Consider the following 26,397-nt stretch of genomic DNA (forward strand, 5'->3'; position numbering starts at 1 on the left):
TGGTAGAATGCAAAAGAAAGGCCTTTTAAAAGCAGTTCAGACTTTGCCCTTTTAAACCCAGAAAATGTTTTTCTTCTAATAACTTTATTTTTGTCTGAAAATCTTACATTTATCCTTTTGTTCTTTTCTTTGTGTGTGGTTTGTTTTGTTTCTAAGAAAATATGTTGTCAAAAACCTGCATCGGCCCTCCACCTGACAAGTCAAATACTTCTGTGGTCGGTGCTCATTTAACCCCTTTGACTTTGCCTGGCAAACCAGAAAGTGTTGCATCTTTTACCAGTCAGTGCAGCTACAGCAGCACCCTAGTTCATGTCGGAGACAAAAAGCCACAGCCTGAATTAGGTATTGTACCACTTTTATTATGGGATAGAATACTACTTTAAAGTTTCTACAAGGCACTTGCTACTTTATGTGCAAGAATTTACAATATATTCTTTCTGGTGGAGGTGAAAAATTTTGGGTCACAGACCATATTAATGTCATGATATAGGATGAAGTCATCTCTGATCAGCTGAAACTTAATTTGAGAAAACATTTTTCCTAAAATATTTTTTCAATTGCTTGTTTTAGAAATAATAGAAGATGGTCCAAATGGAACAGAACCCACTGACAATCAAGCTATTGCTGTCCAGTCCAGTACACCAAAAACTCAGGAAAAAGAAACCTTTAAGAAACTAGGGCTTACAAAGGAAGTCCTTGCAGTGCATACACAAAAAGAAGAGCAGAGCTTTCTGACCAAATGTAAAGAAATCAAAAAACTCCATATTTTTCAATATCATTGTAATTACTACTTTCAGGAAAGACCCAAGGGGCATCCTGGTGAACGTGGTAAGGCTCACTGAATGAATCTTTTATCTAATTTTAAATTGGCCATGGCATAAATTTGCTTTTCCCTAATAACTGCAATTTTGATATACTTAGTAAGCTGTAGACAGCTAGTGATATCCTGTTTGCTCCTAGAGAATTTCCTACTTGAAAAATCTTATCCAGATGAGATTAGAGGTAAAGACTGTAGAGACCAGGGGAAGCAGCCTAGAGAATCATCCAGAAGCAATATCACATCTTCCCCAACTCCACCCTCTCTAGATACCACCCCCAAATCCTGACATTTGCTGAAGTAGTGTTGGGAACCCTAATAGGGGATTAAATTTGCATTTACAATGACATCTAGTTTTCTTCTCCTTCAAGACTTCATGGGTTTGCAAACCTTAGCATTTCTTGTATAAATGCCTGAGCATGATTTTTCTACTTGTAGTATTGTAATCCAGGTGCTTTGTAATAGCTTCTTGAATAGAGAAGGCTGTGAGGGGGAACACCCACTTGATATGATTCAGGGTTTTTGAGAGTTTAACCATGGAACTTGTTCTAAGTATCAACAATGAGTTCTGGAAAATGTGGGGAGATAAAGGGGATAAATACCTCTGAAAACGTATACAGTTGTGTCCTTTGGTTGCCTCCTTGTAGTGGCCTTCATGCATCTAGAATTAAAAGCTTTCAAATCCATGGAGATGTATTCCAAGAAAGGTTGTAGCCTAATGCTGTTTAAGAGTGGAGACACTGAATATTTTCTTCACTCTCTAGGTATTCATGGATTACGTCATGGCTCTGGAATAGATCAATCTTGGAAGAGAACTGGGAAGAATAGAAAATCAAGGTCAAAGTCCAAACGACTTAAACCACATGAATCTTCAGGCAGCACAGCTTCTAGTACCAAGCCCCCTCGGTTTCCTCTGCTTGGCCCCAATAGTACAGCTTGGTCTCCATCAGATGCCTCACAAGCGAGTTACCCAGCCGTGCCTTTTCCTGCAGTTATGCCTGCATATCCACTTCCAGTTTTTCCACCCACAGGGGCTATGCCAGTAGGCCCTGAACCTTCTCTCTCTGGTTTTCATGAATCACATGATTCAGGAACTCAGTGTCCTTTGCCATTATCACAATTTTCTACCCCTCTAATGACTCCAATGGTAGCACTTGTTCTCCCCAACTATGTATATCCTCAGATGAACAGTGGTGTTCCTCAGACACTTTATCCTGATCAGCCATGTTTTTCTGCTCAGCATTCTTTTTCTTCCCAAGCAATGTTTACAGCACAGCCTCCTTTTACTGCCTCAAGCACATTTCCCCCACAAATGTTATTTCCAGCACAGCCATTCCTCTATAATCCTTCAGCAGATACTGAAAAGACACCTTTCATAGAATCCCGAAATGAACCATCCCGTTCCTGCACTCCACTGTCTCTTGGCCCACAAGATCAGGCCTCTCCACCGTTGTTTCAGTCACGGTGTAGTTCACCTCTGCAACTGAACCTTCTGCAAGAAGAAATGCCAAAACTTACTGAAAGTGGAATTGCTGTTACGCTGGGAAACCAAGGAACTTTAATGGAAGAGGGGACAAATAGCAAATTCCTAAGTTCTGATGACTGTAACAAAAAAGCATCTTCTCGTGTAAGCATTCTCAATGATTTCTTGGAAAATGTGTTGTAATATATTTTGACAGAAAATGTAAAGAATTTTTTTAAAGCATCTATTTAACTTCTTTTTCCATGTGTATCTTATTAAACAAAAGGAGCCAAATACCAGATGCTAAACCCACCTCAACCATCCTTGGAAATGCAACATTTCCAATTTTCAGTAATTGGCAATCTGAAACAGCAAAGAACCCAAGTCTGCAAATTTCGTCTACCTGGTTGCCAGATGGCAATTTTTACTTGCCCAAACTCACAGGTTAATCGCTGTTTACCACCTTGATCTCTCTTATGGGACTCTTCTTATGTATATAACATAGATTGCTAGCCAAAACTATAGTAGCCAAGGCACTCTTCTTTTTCTTAATTAAAATTGAAAGCACCACTAACTATTACACTCTGAAAAAGTAATATTACTTGTCAAGTGTGCAAAAATAAGAATTACCTACTCCTTTGTTTCTACGCAAGTAATTTTTCTGGGTGTGCATCCTGTTTAAAAGGAAGCCAGTCCAGAGCAATGCCACATAAGATCCCTGCAGGATCAGACCAGTAGTCTGTCTGATCTAGCAAGTGGTGCTAGTGTGGTGCTAGTAGTTTTAGCCAGTGTGGTATAGTGGTTATAGTGTTGGACTAGATCTGGGAGACCCAGGTTTGAATCTCTACTCTCTCATACAAGCTCGCTGCGTTACCTTCGGCCACTCACACATATGCAGCCTAACCACGTTACCAGGTTGTTGTAAAGATAAAATGGAGAAGAAAATTTATGTAAGCCACTTTGGGTCTTCATTGGGGAGAAAGGTGAGGTATAAAATAAAATAGTAACAATAAGTATTGATTTCACACAGTGGCCCAACCGGTTACCCTAGGGGGCCAGCAAACGGGGCTGAGAAACCAAGGCTTTCCTGTGATGCAGCCTCCTAGCACTTGTATTCAGAGGTTTGCTGCCTCTATATATACAGGTTCCCTTTACTCACCATGGATAGTAATCATTGATGGACATATCCTCCATGAATTTATCTAAAACCCTCTTAAATCCATCCATGCTCATGGCTGTCACTATATCCATTGGCCGTGAATTCCATAATGTAATTATGTATTTCTTTTTGTCTCTTGAATCTGTTGCCCATCAACTCAGGTGCATTAAGTGCTAGTATTATGGGAGAAGAAAAAAACGTTCTCTCTACCCAATTTTCCCCTACCTCATGCATAATTTTATAATTACAAACTTAATAACTAACACATGCAATAGGCAGCTGTCTCTGAGGCTGAATAAACTTGCTTCATCGCTTTACCAGGAGTGACTGAACGCTCAGATCACGTCCCATGCAGAAACAAGGCAGAACTATCTAGCACCACTGAGACTGTTTAAAAGGAAGCTATACCAGGCTAATGAATCATGCAGAGATGTATCAGGCAGCTGCCTCCATGGATGGGTATTTTGAACTTACAGGAGTCTCATCACTTTTAAATTAATTATATTTCTTGTGATACAGTAGTGTTGCCTTTGCATGCAGTTCAGGAATTTTAGTCCCTATTTGGTATTAAGGTACAGATATTGTATATCCTGGTATCTACCCAAGTATAAAATATAGCCCAAGATTCCGCTGTGTCTTTGCAATGTGTGTGCCAGTGGTAGTGCTAAACATTTCATGGGGATCACCCATCCATCACTAAATCTTGATTTGCAGCCCAGTCCTATGCTGATTTACTCAGAAATAAGCCCTTTTGTGAACAATGAAACACACTCCCAATTGAATGTGCCTAAGACTCGCGCTTTAGTACTACAACCTGAAGTACCACAACTCTACTGCTAGAAACACTGCTGGAAAGATGCCTGTTGAAACAAACAATAAAAGTCACTAATGGTATATTCTGATGTAGACTGCTTAACCTGTATTGTAGAAAAGTGAGGGGCTGCTACATGTTTTTGAAAAGTGTATATTGTGTATATTTATATAAGCGTGTGTGTATATATATGTATATATATATGTGTGTGTGTATATATATGTGTGTGTGTGTATTAGAATTAGAATTAATTAAAATTATTACAATTTACTATTAAAATTATTAATATTAGAACTAGAATTAATTAAAAATTAGAATATTACTTTGTCCATAACACTTTGTCTCAGTTTAAATAGTGGTAAATTCATCTTATACAATGTTGTCCTGCTGCACCTCCACTGAATAAATTGTTGCATTTCAGTTTTCTAGTGAAGTTGAATCTATACGCTGCTAGCCAATGCTTTTTTGTGAAAGAAATTGTCTTCCTTAAACTTTAGATTGATGGTTATTTGGTTTTGGTTTTCATTTCTTCTTTTTAACAAGGCTGCCTCTCCAATGGAAGCTCAAAACAGTGATGACTTCTCTGTGTCCAGCGATCTGCTTGACATTTTACTTCAGGAAGATGCATGTTCAGGCACCGGCTCTGCTTCATCGGGAAGTGGCGTTTCAGCAGCTGCAGAGTCTTTAGGCTCTGGGTCAAATGGATGTGGCATTTCAGGCAGTGGAACCGGTAATGTCATGAGGGCAGTTGAGAGTGGCGGGGATTTGTATATAGAATATGTGATCTTCGTAAGCTGAACTATGTAATTTTTTTGCTTGTAAAGGTGACAGTGAGACAAGTCATACCAGCAAATATTTTGGGAGCATTGATTCTTCAGAAGACCATCATAAAATAAAAGACACAGAAGTGGAGGAAAGTGAACACTTCATTAAATATGTTCTTCAGGATCCCATCTGGCTGCTGATGGCGAATGCAGATGATGCTATAATGATGACTTACCAGATACCTTCCCGGTAATTCTAAGAGCTTCTCCCCTCCCTCCCCCCCATATTTGTAAACTGCATATAGTCTATCTAGCCAGTGGGAATTACATTTCAATTAGATATTGCTGGGTTTTAATAGGGATGTGTGTTCAGGTGTAGACTGGAATGGTCCCAGAATATGGCCTAAAGACCCATGACATAGCAACCTTGACTAAACTAAGCCCAGTTCTAGAGCAAGTAACATATTGGGAACTCTATACAATGGGTTGTATCCAGCACAAAGTTTCTGCTTGTGCTGGAGCTCTTGTGCCAGCAGAAATGCAAGAAAATGACTGCACTAGCTACTTGCACTAACTCAGACTGAATTCCCAATTGCATAATACCTTATGCAACCAATTTTTGGGCACTGTAATATATAGGGAGGGAAAGCACTATCGGTTGCACAAAATCTTGCGCAAGCAACCTATGTTAAGTCCATTTATGTTTCTCTTTATGCAGTGCTGGATCCAAACCATTGTCTTGAGGGCTATGATTGAAAAAAGTGGGTTATGAACATAATAAATCCTAACTGAATACCTGTTCTTTAGTAAATTTTCCAGTTTGGATTAGTTACAATATTTGTACAATTCTTTTTATTTAGATGCTCTGATGTCATTGTTTAAGATTGGGTGGGGAGTCATCAGATAATTGAAGTAGCAAATAGGTATGATAACCAGACAGCATTGTGTATTTCTCTTGCCACCAATTAAGATTCAGCTGATAGCTTTCTGTAGTTCTGCCAGTCATGTATCTGGGAAGTCCTTTTCATTCTCATATAAACACAGTGTACCACCATTTACCAATCCATATTCAGTACTTTCTCATTGAGAGACTGAGTTTATAGTTTCAGCAAGGTGGCCATGTTACTGTACAGTAAGGGAGCAAGATTTAAGTCCAGGAGCATCTTAAAGACCAACAAGGTTTCAAGGTACAAGCTTTCAAGAGTCAGAGATCCCTTCATCAGATATTGTGCATACAAAGTCGGTTGCCTCATTTAGTGCCTGCTTTCTTGAGGTACTAGATAGAAAATTCCATGCCCGTAGTGTAGTCTTGCTTTCCTTTGGAGGCTGAGGCAGATGTCTCTCTGCTCCCTTTATAAGTGGGAAATTTGATAGTTCTGTACAGATTCTTCTATCTGCCTGAATCCCATGGCTGAAGAATATTGTTTCTGAAAATTTAATCCTAATAGGGCAGAAATCAAAACATAGCAACTAGAAACAAGTTTCCCATTGAAACAATGGAAACAAAAAAAATTCTAACATGTATAACACTGAAAATAAGAATATTTTTAAAATGAAATGAAACAAACATGAATAAAAACTTGAGCATGCCTAGTCTTGGACACATGGAGTAATAAGGCCGTTCATCCTTTTGAACTCTTCTTATGTTGTCCCTTTTTTAACAGTGAAGTTTTAAAAACACAGTCTAGATCCTCTTAACAATACCAGGTCTTGCAACAGTGCAAGAATATAGCCCAGTGACTGGCCTACAGCTGCAGGTCTGCCAGGCCAGAGGCCGGAAAACATGTCTTTTCTTTTTTTTCTGCTGTCATATATTCTTTAAACTACACAATAATTTGAATAAATGAAGTTTTATTCATTAATTTCTTCATTGGTGTATCAAATATACATCTCAATAGTTTTGTGATGCAGTATTGTACACAAGTTGCTACCGTATTTTTTTAAAAACATGCTCTTGCTATTTTGTCAGTGTTTTTTCAGAGTGCTAATATTTGAAGTTCAGAATTAAAATCAACCTATAATATTTTTGCCTTTATATAGGATCTAGTCTAGACAGTTCTTCAGGCACAAGGAGTTCCACTCACAGAGCATGATTTTCCACCCCTACCAGCCCCAAATGAGCCAGAATCCTCTTCTTGGAGGAGAGGACCCCAAGGACAAAATCTTAGGAGTCATTTCAGGCTGTTGTAGAAGAGGGGGACGCAGGAACCTGAGTGGAAATCCTTGTACCCTCAGAAACATTAGTTTACATGTAACCTTATTTTTTTGACTATTTGAACATCTGAAATTGAATTGCCTGTATATTTGTTTTCTTTAGAAATGTGGAAACTGTTTTAAAAGAGGATAAATTGAAACTCGAACAAATGCAGAAGTTCCAGCCAAGGTTTACTGAGGCACAAAAGAAAGAACTACTTGAAGTGCATCCATGGATTCAGAAGGGGGGCCTTCCAGCAGCTGTTGCAAATTTGGTATGTTTGAAGAACACCTTTTTCCTTTCAGTATGAAACCTAACATTTATTTTTGAGGTTTATGCCAATGTCAGAGAATTTGACCAGCTTTGCCACTTGCCACATCCAGTGCTGTGTGTTTTCCGTTGTAGAAATATCTTGCATATCCCACACATACACACCTGCCAATCCAAAATACATACATTAAAGTACTTCTAGGAACACAGAGCATACTACTGCAAGAAGAGCTGCAGCAGCTTACTTTTTTTTTCTTTTCTCAGGACTGTGTTTATTGTGAAGAAAAAATTAAAAGCAGACCTTTTATGCAAGACGAAGAAGAAATCCATGAAATGGAGCTTAACGAAATGAATGAGGCCAATGGGGAAAATAGTTGGCTTCCCTGAGCCAAGTCAACAGTGAAAACATTTAATCCATGAAGATACATTGCAAAAGCATCTGCTATTGAATTTTTGCAGTGCATCATTAGATCTTAAAGGTTTGAAAGCTTGTTTCTTGTGAAATGAATCTCATTTTATATAAAAACAAATGGATTTTTTTTGTTCTAGAAAAAGGTCATTTGTGATTAATCTTTTTAAATTAGGGGTGTTCCTTTCCCTTTCTAGTCATCATTGCTGAAGGTGTACAATTTGTTTTATTTTTTTTTAAAAAAAGCTTATCAAATTTTGAAATATCTGCAGTATTTAAACTATAGGAACTATGGGTTGGATCCAGTCACCTTTCTTACTTGTTCTTGACAGTTCTGTTCTGTATTACAGCTCTGTCCCTCAGAGTTTTTATCTAGGCAGGTCCCATGATCCCTGTGACTGCTTTTTGGGTGATCAGAGGGGATTCCCCCCTCCTTTCCACTAGCAGAAAAGCTGGTTAGATCCAACCCCAGGATTGGATATGGTAAGGAATATCCAAAACATTGTGCTGTCGTACAGTTTCCACCATCTATCTTTGCAGTAATGCATTATTTGTAAATTCATGAGAAGTTAATGCATTATTTGTAAATTCATGAGAGGTTTTCCACTGAAAACATCTGGAATGAATTCCAGAACAGTAGAATAAAGGTATTTCATAATTTTTTCATTATATTGAACATAGAATTTCATCCACTCTCACCTACAGTCCAATTTACTGGTGTTAAAATCAATTCAGCTACATCACCTTTTCAACATGGATAGCAAAATATCTGTTGAGTTTTTTAAAAACATCTGCATTACTGAATTATCCCTGAAAGTATTTTTCCATCAATGTTAAAAACATTAGAAAATAAGACGTTATTTATCACTCGACCAGGCTATGTCTTGGTTTCTAACTCCTTTCTTTAGCCTCTTCAGACATATTTCTGCCCTTCTAGGTCAGAGACAACTTTTTCTCCACTGATTCTCTGATCGTTTTTTCTATACCATAACTATATTATTAGCACAGCTGTTTCTGTGGTGTGGCGAGCAGTAGAATATATATTATGGATTTCAGCTTAGTTTTAAAAGAAGACTTATACTGCAGCTATGTCTAACTAGGTACTTAACAGCTATTCAGTTCATGTTTGGATATCTTTGGAGTTTGTTTTAATTTATCCCAAAAGTTAACTTCTGAAGATATTAGAAAGATTGTTGATGATTGATCTGTAGCACTATTTTAGAGAGAATCTTGCTTTTAGTTGAATAACACAGAAGATAACTTCCCAAATTATTTGCAGCACTAAAAAGTAGCCTTTAGCTTATAGAGATGGTTTAGGACATAGTTTAATAACTGTGCCATGTAGTTTAATAACAAAGTATAAGAACTGCTGTATAGGATCAGACCATGACACATAGAGGCAGATATAGAGGCTGACAATCTAACAAAGTAAAGAAGACACACGGCAATAATAATTTAATTCATTCCTGTTTTTCATCTCAAAACTTCCTGCTATTTGGAAGCTTACAACAGGGGTCCAGCAGATGTGGAGAATAATGTCCTGCCCATTTTATAAAGCCTTAATGTGTTGAAATGGGCCATTGAAGCATATCATGGCATGGAAGTAAATAATATCCCATTAAGCTTCTGTTAAAGGGACATGACATTTTTCTCCTGGCCTGTTGACAACTTGAGCATACAAGCACCCTAAATGTGAGTCTGCAACCCATGATCAGTTGTTTAATCATATATTCATCTAAGCCAATAAACCTGTGCATATTAATTGCAGGGTTAAAGAAAAAACATTTCCTGTTTTTTCAGCTTCTCCTGTGAATTTGTTTTCAGGTGTTCTAACTTTTGTACCATTCCATTATTCCCACACCTTCTATGTATACTTATTCTACCCCCTTCTCTCAGATCATCTTTTAACTTTTTTAAAAATCAAAGTTACATGTATATAAGTATGAACTCTGATGTAGCTTTTATTAGATATATTTTAAATCTTCATGTTAACTATTTGTATATACTGCAGATATATTGACAAGTTATGTATATTTTAACACCTAAACAGATTTTTTAAAGTCCTCTACCAAGGTCATTTGAGAAATTTTATCCGACAAACACTTAAACCTTGTTTCCACTATCATGTGCATGTACAGGCTTCATATCTTCTACTTTAGTCACTTGAAAGTTTTCAATGGTGGGGAAAAAAGGTAACAATCCAGAGAACAATGCAAGTAGCTCAGTACCCAGCCAGGCCGTAAGGTGATGCTTTTTCAACCAGCCTATATACTATGCTGCATGGCCAGTTGCTTTGAATACTCTTGAAAATTTCAAAGGCAGTTTTATGAAACGGTATAGAGAGATGTTTACATAGAAAAAATCACGTTTCATCAGGCCTGTGCAAGTCATCCTAGTGGTTCACAGGACTGTGGCCAGTGCTGTCTAGGGTTTTGATCTGCAGGTATATGCTATTCTTGTTTCATCTTTGCCATTGGTATGGGGAGTATGTGTGTGCTTACTTTAATGACAACCTAATTTAGAGAGGGAGGGGAAATATATTAAGAGTCTTTACTAAATGTCTTAATAAAAATGTCTGCATTTGTTTAAAGCAGCGGTAAGCAACCTCCAACCTGCATGCTGAACAGTGGCACACCCAAACCATTTTGCTCAGCTGGTTCTCCACCCAAGTAGCTACTGCCAGTGAGGCACTGGCAGTAGCAATGAGGCTTGGCCAGCTTCTTGTGGTTCTGGTCAAGGGCAGCCCTGTTCTGTCCTATCTGCTGTCCCGTCATTCTCACAATTCTATTTGCCAGAACACCAACATCTTTATAGGCAGATGTGTGTTTGGCAAGGGCCAAAAAGGTTGCCTACTCTTGGTTTAATTTTTTTTTAAGTTTACAGGGTTATCCTGTAGTTTTTGAAGTGCAAGGCTCCATTTCTAGACAAGATACTGAAACTATCTTCAAGTTTGTGGTACTGTGTTAGCTTAATGATACTGTAAATGATATTGTTGATATTGAAGAGACTATTAACATGGTCTTTTCCATCTGCAAACAGTGTTTCCTGTACCCTGTGCAATACTTTGGGTTTTTTTGTCACTTGTGACTCATTTTTATTACTTGCTTTTTAGAAAATTGGTAAATAAAGCAAATTTATTTTTAGCTATACTCTATTTATACTTGTTATATCAGCTTAAACTGTTTTCTAGTGAATTCAGAAAAGCAGCCATTTGTTTTCAGACAAACAATCCCTATTTCACAGCCACCACCTCTGCACTGATCATTGTCATTTTATTAAATATAATTAAGCCATCTTGTACTTTGGGTTAAATTAAGAGATCTAAGGCAACAGCCTTTCATGGCAGCCAAAATCATTTGAGAACACTATGGAATTTAGGGTTGCATAATACAGGTCATTTCAGAGAAATATAGGGAAGGGCTGTTGCAGACATTACACCCCAGAGGACAAATGGGGGAGGGGGTAAAAACGTTAGTTGCTTATAAACCAAATTTATTTCTAACTGTATTCTATTTACATTTATATCAACTTAAACTGTTTTCTAGAGAATTCAGCAAACTATGTGAAACAAAGAATTATTTTATTTTTGTTCAGTTTTTTAAAAATCTTTTTATCCAGTCTCTGAGTCTTATTTCATGCATTCATGCATGCAGTCATTCGATTTATAGCCCACCCTCCCCACGAGCGGGCTGAGGGCGGGTTACAGCAGTAGATAAAATTACAGTAAATAGACAATAAAATCACAAACTCATTTTCCACAGCATAATTACCAGTAACCTAGACGGGCCCCCTTCCCCTTTCCCTGCACATCATACACATAAAAAGAGGGTGGAGGTGTGAGTTTATAACTCAACTCTAGTTCATCATACATGGTGGGGGCAGATGATCATATAGCCCCTGCACTGGTAGGAGACTGGCAGGGAGGCTGATTAGATGGATCCTTTGCTGGCCTCAACCAGATGCCTGGTGGAACACCTCCGTCTTACAGGCCTGCCAAAAAGATACAAGATCTTGGCAGGCCCAAGTGTCTTCCGACAGAGTTCCACTAGGTGGGGGCCAGGACAGAAAAAGCCCTAGCCCTGGTCGAGGCCAGTCGAGTCTCCCTGGGGCCAGGGATCACCAGTAGGTGTTTTATCTGCAGATCTAGGCGCTCTCCAGGGTACATACAGGTAGAGGCATCCCTCATGTATGTCGGTCCCAGTCCGTTTAGGACTTTATAGGTCAAGACTAAAACCTTGAGCCTGATCCAGAACTCCACGGGGAGCCAGTGTAGCTGCTGCTGAGTTGGAGTCACATGCACCCTGAATGAGATTCCTGTCAGAACCTGTGCAGCAGCATTCTGAACCTGCTGCAATTTCTGGGTCAGGCCCAGGGGAAGCCCTGCGTAGAGCTAGTTACAGTAATATAATCTGGAGGTGACCGTTGCATGGATCACTGTTGTTAGGTCATGGGCAGTGAAATAGGGGGCAAGCTGCCTGGCCTGCCAAAGATGGAAAAAGGCAGACTGGGTAATTGCTATGACCTGGGCCTCCGTTGATAAAGAGGAGTCCAGTATCACGCCAAGGCTCCTAACCAATGGAACAAGCACAAGCGGTGCCTGATCAAAGGCCGGGAGCTGGATCCCCACATCTACCATCCCACAACCCAAAGACCTTTGTCTTCATGGGGTTCAACTTCAGTCTGCTCTGTTTCACCCATCCAGACGGCCTCCATAGCTCTAATTAGGGCGTTGGGAGCACAGCCAGGCTAGCCAGCCATCAACAAATATAACTGGGTATCAATCATCCACATACTGATAGCAGCCCAGTCCAAAACTCCGTACCAGCTAGGTGAGGGGGCACATATAAAGACTGAACAACGGGAGAGTATCGCCCCTTGCGGGACACCGCACATCATAACCTCTCCTCCAGCACCACTCTCTGCTCCCGACCGTGGAGGAGACAGGCCACTGCAAGGCAGTCCCTCAAATCCCCACATGGGCAAGGCGATGGGTCAACAGTTCATAGTTGACTGTGTTGAATGCTGCTGAGAGATCTAACAACACCAGCAGTGCTGACCTGCCTTGATCCAGATGCCTACGAAGATTGTCCATGAGGGCGACCAGCACTGTCTCAGTCCCATGACCTGGGCTGAAGCCGGACTGGAAAGGGTCCAGGACTGATGCATCTTCCAGGAAACCCTGCAGCTGCTCCACCGCTGCCCACTCAATACTTATATGGCCTATGTGTCTGCAAGTCTTTTTTTTGGTCTGTGCTTAGCAATACATTGAATGATCTGTATATTCATTTGCACTGTGGTAATTAAGACAAGAGAAGAGGGTCTTGATCAATTTATTAATTCAGTTTCCTAATTATTATCATGATCATGGGTCTCATTTTGAATATAAGAACATGGAAAACAAATGTGAGTGGATTTTCATGTTGCCTTTGTCCAGTTCATTGTGCCAAAAGAATTCAGCCCTCCACCTCCCTAGGCTCCTGTGCCCTTCCTCTAGCATCCTCAGATCTTCTGTTCTGCTTTCAACTCTTTTGGTCCTTGAATAACATAAGATTTTACCCTCCAAATAACCGAAGACTTCCCTAACATTTTGATGGCACCTTTATGAGATGTTTCAGTGCCTGAATAGCATCCTTCCTGGCTCCTGCAATGAGCTACTTACCTGCTTTTACAGAAAGCTCCTATGGAGAGACATGATTTGCCACACCCCATCCCTCTGTTTAAGGCTCCCCATCTGGATCTCTCCACTGAGTATGTTTGTGGTTGTGTACTCAGCTGAGGAGGGTGGTCTGGTCTCCAGCTTTGCATTGCTTTGTATTTCCAGATTCACACATGATGTCACTGAAGCTTGGTTCTCTCTTTAGTCAGCTGCCTGACCCTGTTTCTTCCTGAATATACTTGGGTTAAGGAGAGAACACCTTCCTATCCACCAAAATCTGTTCGGGATCTAAGAGTAAAATCTCTTCCAAACTAGTTTAGAACATCCCTTCTATCTGGGGGCAAAAGCATGATTCCCCCCCCTCCATACACACACAAAAAAACCCCTCAAAGTAAACAGTGCATATTCTTGAAGGAACACAATTCCTGAGGAAATTTACAGGGGTTAGGCCAGCATCATATAATAAAATCTGTTCCCAGGCTGCTTCTGACTGCAAGACATGAGGCTGTGTGGCTGAATGCTCCACTGTATAAAGAAAATACCCTGCACCTGGAAGACGAGCATGTCAGGAAGAACAACACTAGCCTCGCTCAACAGGCATATATCCCTGATGTGCTAGTTTTTGAGGTGTAGGATTGTTTGGGGGAAGGGCATTCAATCATGCAATCTGCCACCTACACTTTAATATTCGTAAGAATCTAGTGGAGATTAAAGTGTATTAAATATTCCTTTTTTCCCTTCACCCTTTATGTCTTCTGTTATTTTTTCACGAGTCAGTAACATGTTTGATGAAAGTTCTATGGATAAATAGCTTATCATAGACCAAACTAATCAGTTGCTACTGACTATTCCTTAAAAACAGCTCATAAGAAAATATGTGGTTTATTTCTTCTACTTGACAGTCAGAATGCTCATGGAAAATAGCGCTCAAGACTATTCCATAAAACAGGTGTAATAATAATTTCAGGGTTGCTTGCCAAAATGATTGATGTAGTGTCCTGTCTCCCAGAATTTTTATGAAGGCACATGGCCTTGGTGTTTTCTCCTTAAATAGATTTTCTTCCAAGATGTGTGTTTTGTTCCTCTGATTCCCTCCCTTAAGCTAACATGTATTTCAGTAGTGCTGTTGGTGGCAGAGTGGGAAGGATGATAAAGGTCAGACCACAAATGATATATGAATGAGGAGCAGATGGCTTCATTTGGCAACACCCAGATTTTCCACACTAGAACTAACTTCAGGATGCAAGGCTGCAAAATTAATTGCTGCTGTTTTACTTCTGTGAAATCTCAAAGGTGGGGGATGGGAAGAAGCCCCTTTGTATGCATGAAACTTTGTAAAAAAAAACAACGGGGTGACAATTCTTAGACCACTGGGATCGAACGATGCTATGCATGTCCCGTTCATTTCTGTGGGGTTGTGTAAATTATGCCCCTGTTCTTGTGGGATATTGTCAGGGGGTCAGTTTAAAGAAATCAGATTTGCATTAATAAACAGGATTGGGACCATGCTTCTGCAATGTTTTGCTTTTTGTGAAGGCCCTCCTAAAAATAGGATCCAAAATCCCATTTCAGATTTCTTTTTCTTAAAGCACATTCTGTAACATTAAAATCAGGGGAAAGATGGGAACATAAAGAAGATGCGGAAACTTTCCCAAAAGCAGCAGCTGGAGCCATGGAGCTGGCAGTTGCTTTCTGAGACGGTTTTGTTCGGCTCCTATTATCTCACTCGGTCCTGCTTGCTGGTGTATTGTGTGTGCTGAGGGCCATATGATGTCCCATCTGCTCTGCTCAGACAGTCTGTTGGCAAAGAGAAGGGCAGCTCCCAGTGCTTGCATCGAATTCCCAGCCAAGGCAAAGATCCAAACCTTCCTGAAACTCCACCTCCCACTTAGCAGAAACAATAAACCCATTTGATTTGAAGAAAAAAATCTGCAAGATTTAAGTGTGTACTAAGCTGACACTTTAAAAGTGACACTTTAAAAGACACAGTCTACATTGGGGGGTCATTGTGCAGCAGTATTAATATTAAGAAAAAGAGCAATTTCATTTTAAAGCCTACGGTTACAAGGTCTGGTTTTCAGATATGTCCTAAGCTCCCTGGAACAGGCATAGGATAAAATCTAAAATTAGTTCTAAAAGAAATACTGCTGCTAGGCATTTACTGAAAGTTGCAAATCTCATATTCTTTTTTAAGGCTACACACTGCAAACTAAGGCCTCCTCTAATCTCCCTTGAAACAGTTTTTTCTCCTCACCTCCACCTATGGTTGCCAACCTCCAGGAGATGGCTTGAGATCTCCCAGAATTACAACTGATCTCCAGGCCAGAGTTCAGTTTCCCTGGAGAAAATGGCTGGTTTGGAAGGTTGATTCTATGGCAGCCAACCCTGCTGAGGTCCCTTCCCAAACCCTGCCCTGTCCAGGCTCCATTCCCAACATCTCCAGGAATTTCCCAAGCTGGAACTGGCAACTCTACTCCCACCCCATCATTTTGTAATGAATATCTAGACTGATCAAGGGGCCTGGAAAACTCAGAAATTCACTATTTTGTGGAATCATGGTATTTCAGTTGCTCCTCAAAACGGTATTACCAGGGCTAGGGTTGCCAGCTCCAAGTTGGTAAATTCCTAGAGATTTTGGAGGTGGAACCTGGAGAAATCAGGGTTTGGGGAAAGGAAGAACTTTAGCAAGGTATAATTCTATAGAGTGCACCTTGCAAAGCAGCCATTTTCTCCAGGTAAACTGATCTCTGTGGCCTGGAGATCAGTTGTAATTCTGGGAGATCTCTAGCCACCACCTGGAGGCTGGCCACTCTAACCAGGGCTCTTAAAAATACCCAAACCCACCAGGATCAGGCCGCTGCCAGGCATGGGAACCCTCCTGTTCAAGCAGCCTGTTCCAGGCTGATTTGGGCCCAATCTTGACCGTTTCGGGCCTGTTTTGGCCATTTTCGGCCTATTTCGGCCCAATTCAAACATACATCATTAATAGAATGTTATTGCTCATATCTCTCTCATTTGCAAGTTGTGCAAGCTTAAACTTGGTATGTTTAATTGGCTCTGATAATATGACCTATTATCTGTCATTTGTTCTCAGATATGTTGTAATGTAATTCAAATGAAATGCCAATATATGTTGTAAATGTTAGAATCAACAATACAATTGGGGGTGGGGGTGGGGAGAACAGTAGGGATTCAAACCTGGATCTTCCAGATCCTAGTTGGACACTGTTAACTCCAACACTTTGCTGGCTCTCTTTCAAAATACACTAGATAACAACAGTTTGCCAATCAGTTAATCCTGGCTTCCTGATAAATGCATACATATCCCATAACTCACAATCCACATCTATAAGGTGTACACTTAAAATATTTTACATGCAACCCGAGGCCTGGTGGCATTATGATACCAGTTGATCAGATACTTGATCAGATACTTCCAAACAAATATACTTATGATTAAGGAGTTTAAATTCCACTGATTTCAATGGAATTTGTTTCTGAGCTAGGCTGCAGTCCTAAACACATTTCTTTGGAATAAACTCTGTTGCGTTCAGCATGCATAAAGCCAACCTATAAAGCCTAGGAGAAGATCAAAGCCAACATCAGTTACAGATTCTTTTAGTCGAAGTGTACTTTGCAAAATAATTACTAGTAAATATTTTCTTGCATTCATTAAACACAAGGTTCTGCTACCAGAAGTTGAAAATGTAAATACTTCCTTGCTAGATTTTGTGTGTATGTGCACATGTGCACACATCTTAAGCATGCATGTAAATTAATACCTGTGGCAATCTAAATGTCCAGTCTTCTTTTTTTTTGATGTTAAATAATTCTAAGATGATAACGGCAATAAACACTGCAGTATACAGAATGTAACTCTGCATTAAACTAAATAAACCCCACATGAAAAGTAGATTAAATACCCTTCTCGCCCCACCCCAAGATATTGGGGATCAATTTTTTGAAACACCGATAGAACTCACACATGACTAAATGTATTTTGAGTTGAAATCCATTGTCCTGAGCCCTACAGGATTTGATGCTTTTGTCACCTCATTTAGGCTGTGCAGAGCTTGTGAACTTTATGGTGTTAACTTTTACTCCATTAGGCTGACAGAAGCATATTTACAGGTAAGGGTCTTTGTTAAATGCATCTGACATGATCAAAGTGTCCAAATGCTCAGGAAGTCATTGAACAATCATGCTATCTGTAGCCTTTGAAGGGTTCTAGACCTACAGGGACACAGCAACCAAACGCAGACAGAATTGTCCTACGAAATGCAATATAAAACCAGCTGTGTGTCTGAACATCCAGTCCAATCTTGTGGATGTTTACTCAGGCATATGTCCTACTGAGCACAACAGATTTTACTCCCAAAGAACTGTGCCTATTATTGCAACCTTCGTGAACTGTAGAAACAGTCCATGTGATCTGATATATTGACATCAAAATGTGTTTAATCAAATATAAGTTTTACAAGCTAGCAAAATACATCGCTGTCAAAAAAAGTTGAACTCGCTTCTGGATAAATTTACAGAGGCATTCATTCAGATACAAAGTTGGTATTCTATTGCATCTTTAAAAATGAGCCCTGATTATATTGAATTTCATTGTAAACTGCCCCTGAATTCTCCAGTTTTAGTAAATTGAAGAATGACTAGGCTTACCAACTGGCCTGGGGAAACCATCCTTTTATCAAAGGCTTAATGGAATGTTATTTACCTCCATACCATGAAAAGCTCCAGCTGTCTGATTCTACACATTAAGCCTCTTTAAAACAGACAACATTCTTCTCCAAGCCAATTAAGAGTTAACAGTCACTTCACAAGATAATTTTAATCTATTGTTTTTATTGAATATTATTGGTGTGTCGTATGTCTACCTGTTTTGCAAACACAGGTAGAAACGATAATTTAAAAACAGACAATTATAGAAATGTGGCTATTTAGTCAAGATATGTGCGCTACTTTCTCACAATAGCGTGGGATGAAGCAAAACAAACCATACTCTCCCCCTTTAAGGGTTGCCAATCTTTTTATCTATCAGCCCCCAATCATAAGAAGAGCCTTGCTAAATCAGATCTGTGTTCAATGAGTGCCCCTGAATTCCAGTATTAAGGGAGAAGAAAAAGTTCCCTGTATCCATTTTCTTCACTCTGTGTATAATTTTCTCAGTCTGGATCCCGTCCCTTTCATAGTTACAGGACTGACTGAAAATCTTCCCATTTCCATGTTGGGGAAGAAACACAAGACTTCTGCCAGAAAAAAAAAAAGATGGCTGGCCAGCAGAAAATTTTGCATCAGTAGTGATACATTAGCAAACGATTCTAAGATGGGCCCAACATTCTCTCTCTGATGAAAAACAGTCTACTTGGCAATGAAAAGTTAAACTAACTGGGCAAGCTACTCTGCTGGTCCTCTTCCCCTGCCCCCCCGCCCCCCCCCATCCAGCCTTTTGCAAACCCCCAATTCTCCAGTAGCAGCCATTTGGAAAGAACAGACTGTACCAGGAGGCAGGTAAGTTCTGTTCTGCTGATGGAAATGCCTTTCATTTGCAGAAAATTTAGTCTGAATCCAACCTAATGTTACAGCCAGCTGTCTGTTTCCATTCAGTTCTTGCATAAAACTTGTTTCTGTCAACAAGCAGTTTCCATTAACTGCCACAGCCCCCAAAAGAACGTCAGACAACCGTGTTTACAAGCATGAAGACATCGTGGCAATTAACGTCTATACTGAGAAATAAAATGAGGCTCATGTTATAGCTCATGAGGCTGAGAGTCTGAAAAGTATTTTTTCTAAATGCAAATATTTGACTGGTGTGTGTTTATGAAAAACAGTGAAAGAGAGCAGCGTTGGTGAGGTCTTGTTTTCAAGCAGGTATTAGTGATTAGGGACCTTATGACTAATTGACAGATGAATCAAGACAGCTTTTTGTCTTCAGTTCCTGAGGAACACTGCAGCCCTTATACATATTCCTGCTGTTGGAAATCTCTTCACTAACATCCACAAATCACTGTCTGAAGAGAGAGAGAGACAATAGGCTCAAAATTGTCCTACATATGACTTGACTTGCTCTGTGCTGGAATGCTGGTTTCTGTTACGAAGTAAATTTCATGTCTCAGGTTTGAAATGACATCTTCTAATGTGATGCAGACAATCCTAGTAATGGTGTGCCTTTGGGCTATGTGCCCACCAATTGTCAGCTTTCTGAGTTGGCTGGAGGTACATTAGCCATTAAGCCCTATGCTTTGTGCTAGAGAAAGATTTCCAGGTGTTTGTAGTAACCTGTGTTTTAGATTATGAGTGTCCGACACCTCCACTTCCTAGCTAAATTAAGGACAGCTGAATAACTATATAGCACTATGCTCATATAGCACTCTTCCAGACAGATTAGTGCCCCGCTCAGTCAGCGCTATTATTATGCCCACAATACAGCTGGGGAGCTGGGTCTGAGAGGAGTGGCCTACCCAAGGCCCCGTGCTGAGCTCATGGCAGTAGTGAGAGTTGAACCAACAGAGTGCTGGTCCGCAGCCAGCCACTTAACCACTATGATGCAACCGCTCATGTGTGTAATAATTTGCAATACAACCACATGCGAGACAGGTAACCCAAAACATCGTTGTGCTTCATTTATATTTGTATTCTAATTGGGGGAAGGAAGAATTATTATTAGCTACCCTTTGATAAGAGAAACTAAGAAGCTATCACCCCCTTTGACAGTACCATAATACGTTTATTAAGATGGTTGTGAGCTGATTTCCAAGTTCCAACTTCCTAGGATGAGATAAATAAAAAAAAGAGGGGTGGGGAGAGAAGGTATGCATGAGGAATACCTCTTCTGCAATTCTAAAGAGTATCACAATAGTGACTCAGAAGACTCTAGGTCAACTAGGTTAGAATGTGTTCAGGCAACAGATCTCTGCACCAAAGCATATGGTAATTCACCAACGGCTGCTTTCCCTTTGAAATTAATGAGCATACAAGCTGCTTATCTAGAAGCAGCTTATATGAAATGATCTAGTGGCATGGGAAGAGCACACAAGCATAGATCTTCCACTCATGGCATCGCTATTCAGAGAGGAGGGTAAGTTGCCAAATGTGTAGCATAAAACCCAAGTCAGGTCACTTAAGGCATCTCCTAATGGGACCATCTAAGCACTTGAGTTTCCTGATCCACAGGCTGAGAAGCATATTTTATGGAAGAGAGAATTTCACCAGATCTTTCAACACTGACACAAACACCTTGCTTCCAAGCCCTCTAACCATCCTTTCAGCCAGTGTTTTGACTTGTGGGGAGACATCTCTTTATGTGCACCATCCAGAACTGAAAACAATGCTTCAAACTGGCCTTTCCCAGGATCAAGCCCATCAATTGCATTATTTATGAACAGGATGTTTGTGTTAAAGTAGGTCTGAAATAGTCTGCCTACTATAAAGCCCATTAAACCAGTGGGACTGAAGTCTACAAGGTGAACACTCACACATCCTGGTCAGCAGACCTTGCCCTGCATTGGGTTCATTTGAACTCTGCATCCTAATGTGATTTACCTACAACTTTCATTTCTGTGCATGTTTCATCTTTTGGTCTTAGTAACTTTCCCACCCCCTTTTCCTCTCTCTTTGTACACATTTATACTACCCTAAGCTGACCCCTTCCATGAATCTTACAAAGTGGGACTCCATCTTGCAAAAACTTATACCACTGATACACATTTCTTAGACTTCAAGGTAACATTGATCTCTTTCTCTGGATAGTTTACATTGCATCTAGCATGCCTGTAATTTACAAATTATCCATCCAAAATCAGAAAGCATCTGGCTAAAGTACACTGTAGAAATAGACAAAAAACCCTGCCTTGGGACAGGTGAAAGGAGAAAGGTTGGATAATGGCTGGTTGGCTACCAGCAATCCCTATTCTATAATCTCTATTTTATTTTTATTTTTTTAGCTTTTGCTGTTAAGTCAGTTAAACAATTGAGTTCAGCTAATTTGTAAGGCAAAACAGTAGTCCCATCCCTTGGCATTCTTTGTCTTCAGTAGCAACAAACTTTCCTCTCAGGCCCTTTTAAGAGATGCAGGTTATTTACAAGGGATCATCCCTAATCACTTTCACTGGGGCAGCGTTAATGACTCCAGGAATTCCCAACTGCATATCAAACAAAAATCCTTCTTGCCCTGCCATGGGGGGAATCTCTCCTTTTATAATCTAGTACAGTAACAGCCCAGCTAGAGTCTTGCTATTACTTTGAAATTGCGAAGAATAAAGGCAGTTTTTCTAAATAGGGGGTGGGGGGTGGGATGAAGAGAGAAAGCATGAAAAGGACTCTACTTGTTTTCAGTGTAACTGCTGGAAACCTCATTTTCCTCCCTTGAAATGCTCATCTCTTCCTGCCTTTATCAGGAAAGTGTCAGATCTCACACCTTTGCAGTAAGGTACAGAAATGCAAATTTTCTGAAACCCAGTAACACCTAATCAGAGGATGTAAACTTTCTGTGAACCTAATTTGTGGATTAAAAAAAGAATCCTACACATCCCTCATATGCTTTTGACAGCAAAGTTTAATTGTACACCTTCTTTAGAATAGTCATTTTTAGCACACACAAAAAAGCCTCAAGATTGCTTGCTCTTCAAAAGGCAGAACATACCCAGTTAGCTTAGCTTCCTGGTTATAACCCTCCTACATGCATTTACAGAAATAGGCAAAATACATAAAGTAGAATCCCCATATTACATACCTATCATGCACAACCACTCCTGCGGATAAGTCTCAGTTTCTTCTAGCAGCAGACATTTAATTAAGCCTCTCTTTTGTTTAGGGTTGATTGTAAACCAGACTATTAATCCAATTTCTGCCTCTCTCTCTAGTGGTAGTCATGGGGACTTTTCACTGAATGAAACTGAGCAGGAAAAAAACTCTCATTAAACTCACCAAGTTCCTCCTCCCCCATTTATTATCTGCTGCTGGTGGTAGCACAAATGGGGGGAGCTATTCATCAGCACCGTGTCTAACAGAGTGGTTATAAACCACTTCATGTAGAAGACTGTAAATATAACATTTATATCCACTGATTTATGGCAACCCAATAAAGGAAACACTTGAAAAATTATGGTCTCCGAACAGGATATGAAAGTCACTTGATGAATGAGTTTACCTGTATGTAGCTGTCATTGAAATCAAGCTAACCAACCAACTTCCAACACCATTCCTTTGGCCAGTGTCAGGATTTTCCTTCCACAAGTCCTAACCAATAGCTTTCTTCCTTTAATCTTATAGAACAAAAACCAGATCTTGCCCAGCTGCTGAACACCTTCCTTCCTCAGAGTGGGGTGGGAGTGACTAGCAACACAGTCTGAAGAGAAATCCCAACACCAAAGCCATGCAATACCTTTTGTGAAGGCCAATCAAAACAACACTGTGCAAGCTTTTGAGTTTACCAGATCTCTTTATCAGGCTGGGTGTTTAAAAGCAGGATGGGAGACCGTGATCTTAAGATTTTCTCAGCATCCTGATTATGGCCAAAGATCTCTCCCCCCCCCCTTTTTAAAATTTGTAACATCCAGCCCACTAAACAGCTCCAGAGAATTCTAGAACTTGTGCATTGTGTTGTCGTTTTGTCTGGACTTAACAGCAGTCACCACATGACTTTTGTGTTTGGATTTTGCTATGAGCCAATGTGGCTACCAACTTTTTTTTTCTAAATCTGAAGAAAACTTTGTGAGAGTAGACAGATGAAACACTAATATATTTGTAGTAAGTGGCATCATCAGCAAACTCAGCACAGTGGCCAGCAGGACAAAGGTAAGTTAAATTCAGGTTCCTATCCCTTTAACTTTTAATCAGGAAGTAAGAGACTAAGCGTTTGCTTTAACATCAGAAGCAGCATGTAACACCTACACTTCAAATAGAAATATTCTGGTTAACTTTCTATACAACAGTTATATAACAACTTATTTTATACAGCTATACTGTCATGTGACAATCCTTAACTTATCTCCAACTGATTAATCTTCTTTCCCTTGACAAATTCCTTTTTATACACATACAACGCTGTACACCCCATACCTATCAATAGTGTTTAAGCAGTAAAACCACCATGGTTTAAGGAAGACTATTTCTATGACCAAAATGAGCTAGGGTCAAAGAATGGTGCCACAGACAAAATCCTAATGTTTTAGCAAGTGTTGTAAGATTTCCATCAGTTTTATTATCAGGCCTTTAACACCATCTTAAAAGGCAAAACCATCTCCATCATTTATGCATGGGGAAATGTGTCATGTATGCAGGCATGAGCCATAATTTGGCAGCATGCCCTTGGTTCCTCAGCCTCATGTAAAAACTCCCAATAGAAGTGGGGGGAGGGGAGAGAAACCATGGAAACATTACTAGAAAAGTTATCTATAAATATACTATCACAAATAATTGGCTATGTATGCCAATATAGTGTAGTGGTTAGTGTCAGACTATGACTGGAAGATCTTGGTTCAATTCCCCACTTTGCCATGAACTTTACTAGATAATCTTGGGCAAGGCATTTTCTCTCAGTCTAATCTGCCTCATAAAGCTGTTGTGAGAGGAGAGGAGAGAATATTGTGTGCCCCTCTGAACTCCTTAGAGAAAGGATAGATATTAGATCTGGATAGATAGATCTTCTGTCACACAAACACTCTAGATTTGAGTTTTTTACAATGCCTTTGAGCTATTCTGAGCATTAAGCACGATGCGATTACAGGTGTTTGAAATGTACTACTTCAGATAAGAGAGAGCTGTTATATATGAATACAAATGTGTTGCATAATAAAACTGAAAAGAGGACAACCTTATTGCATGGAGGAGCCTTTTTATGTGAAAAAACATGCAGAAATATAATTGCTGCTTCCCACCTACCCAATCTGGAATGGTACACCCCAGAAGCCTATCAGACTCAATCTGCACCACATAAACAGCCACTGAAGCTGCTGAATCACAACATAAAGATCTGCCACAGCCAGATTCCCCAGAGCGTCAGAAAAGCAGTTTTGTGAACAAAAAGTAGTTCTAACCCCCCCCCCTCTATTCTTTTCCAAAAAGGAAACATCCACAAAACTATAAGGCAAAGCCCTGATTTTAAAGATTCCTCACGCTCCATATTGGCTCAATTATGAATTTGTTACAGTTAAGGCCTCCAAGCCAGGTCAAGACAAAAAACGTCAACACTCCCTCAGTGCTGCCCTTTCCATTTGTGTGATGGAAGCACTAGATGACTGCTTCCTGCCACTCAACTGATTCAGAAGGATGCACGCAGCTAAATTTTAGAGCTAGTTGTGATATATTGATTAGAGTGTTATTCAACTGAAGAGGCTCTGGTTCAAATCCACATACTGCCATGGGTAGATCTCTTTCCTTCCTTGCTTCACCTGGCTGCATTGAGCAGAACATGAGAAGGGAGGTGACAGATGAACTGCCTTGAACTTCTTACACAAGGGGTAAGATTTTAAAAATAATTATAAATAGTGCTTTCTGTGGAGGATTTCAGCGTGCTTGACAGACTCCAAAGGTCAAAGTGGTATGAAATTAAAGGACCAGAAACAGCCACAAGAAACTGCAGAGGACACAGCACAGCTGCTAGTTTTGTACAATTGTGTTACCTTCTAACACGGAAAAGATCATGGCTAGTTGAAGAAAGCAGGTAGCCATAAGGGGTATGTGGAAATTAAATTACTTACAGTCTTGAGGTAGAGACGTCAGAGTAAAGATATGGGACACATCCTACTCTCAAAAATATCCAGTTAGACACTAAGTGCCTACACAGACATAAAATCCCAGCTACTGGCCTACTTTTCTAAATGTATGCACGTACAACCTCAACTATCAAAACTTTTGCACCTTACCCAATCTGGACATATCTTCACAGCTTTTTCCTACTCCATTTTTAGACTAAATTAACCTTCATAGACATGTGACCTTCCCCCCCCCCTTGGTCCCACTGGGACCACAAATCATACATGAGTACCATGTTTCATGCTTGTAGCCATTATGTTATACAAAAACTTATCCTCCTCTGCCCAAGCACATATGCAGATGGTCCACCTGCAGTTTGAAACACCCTGGACTAGGGCAGTGCTAGTTCCAAGCCCTTCCTGAGCTTGGAATATATGAAAGGCAGAAACTACCAATGCAATTACCAGTGTATAGACATGCTAGTTTTAGGAATACAACTGAGAATATGCAAACCAGAACGTGATTGATCCAAATGTTAAAACAACCTGAACTCCTACTGAAACTCCCCAGTTAATCATCTCTAAAGGAATGTGAATTGTCAAGTTATATACAAAACTTCACTTGATCACATCACTTCAATTTTCCTTACTCCACAGTCTAAGATAGCAAGCTCTCTTCACTTAACACAAGTTAATTTCTGACAAATATCTGGACACCAAGGAAGATCTCTGCTTCAAACAGTCTTACAATTCTTGTGTTACACAACAGGAGACAAGTAAACTGACCAGCTTGATTTGTTCATACAACTTCTATTCAGATGCATACCTTACACTAGGAGAATCAGGCCTATTAAAATACGCCCAGTCAAAATAACATTTAGCCCTTCAAACAGGAAAAGTATTTGCAAAACAGAAGAACATGAGCTGCCTACCACAGTAAAAATAGGTATTTTATGTTGAACTGATCTCTCCAAATTTATGTGAGGTGCTGCTGTTCGTTTTGAATAAAAATTAAAGGTATCTTTTGGGTAGAAAATGTTTCACTAATGGGTTTGATATTCCTACGGTCCCCCTTTGTTCTTTTTACTCACTGAAGTGCTGTTGTTCAACACAACCATAATCCACTACGGTTCCGCTCATGTAGTACTTAAAAGAA

At 39.9% G+C, this 26,397-nt stretch overlaps 1 protein-coding gene across 1 annotated transcript in view; it reads left to right on the forward strand.

The window, feature by feature from the left end:
* Positions 1 to 11,435, forward strand: part of PER2 (period circadian regulator 2) — a 47,317-nt gene extending 35,882 nt beyond the window's left edge. Inside the window, exons 17-23 of the mRNA XM_054982972.1 lie at positions 157 to 342; positions 571 to 828; positions 1,582 to 2,444; positions 4,793 to 4,979; positions 5,074 to 5,263; positions 7,331 to 7,481; positions 7,742 to 11,435. Coding sequence (XP_054838947.1) covers positions 157 to 342; positions 571 to 828; positions 1,582 to 2,444; positions 4,793 to 4,979; positions 5,074 to 5,263; positions 7,331 to 7,481; positions 7,742 to 7,864 — 1,958 coding nt within the window. The 3' untranslated portion in view covers positions 7,865 to 11,435. The remainder of the gene's footprint in view (positions 1 to 156; positions 343 to 570; positions 829 to 1,581; positions 2,445 to 4,792; positions 4,980 to 5,073; positions 5,264 to 7,330; positions 7,482 to 7,741) is intronic.
* The last annotated feature ends 14,962 nt before the right edge of the window (positions 11,436 to 26,397 follow it).

This window comes from Eublepharis macularius, chromosome 6 (assembly GCF_028583425.1).
Source record: "Eublepharis macularius isolate TG4126 chromosome 6, MPM_Emac_v1.0, whole genome shotgun sequence".
Taxonomy (NCBI): domain Eukaryota; kingdom Metazoa; phylum Chordata; class Lepidosauria; order Squamata; family Eublepharidae; genus Eublepharis; species Eublepharis macularius.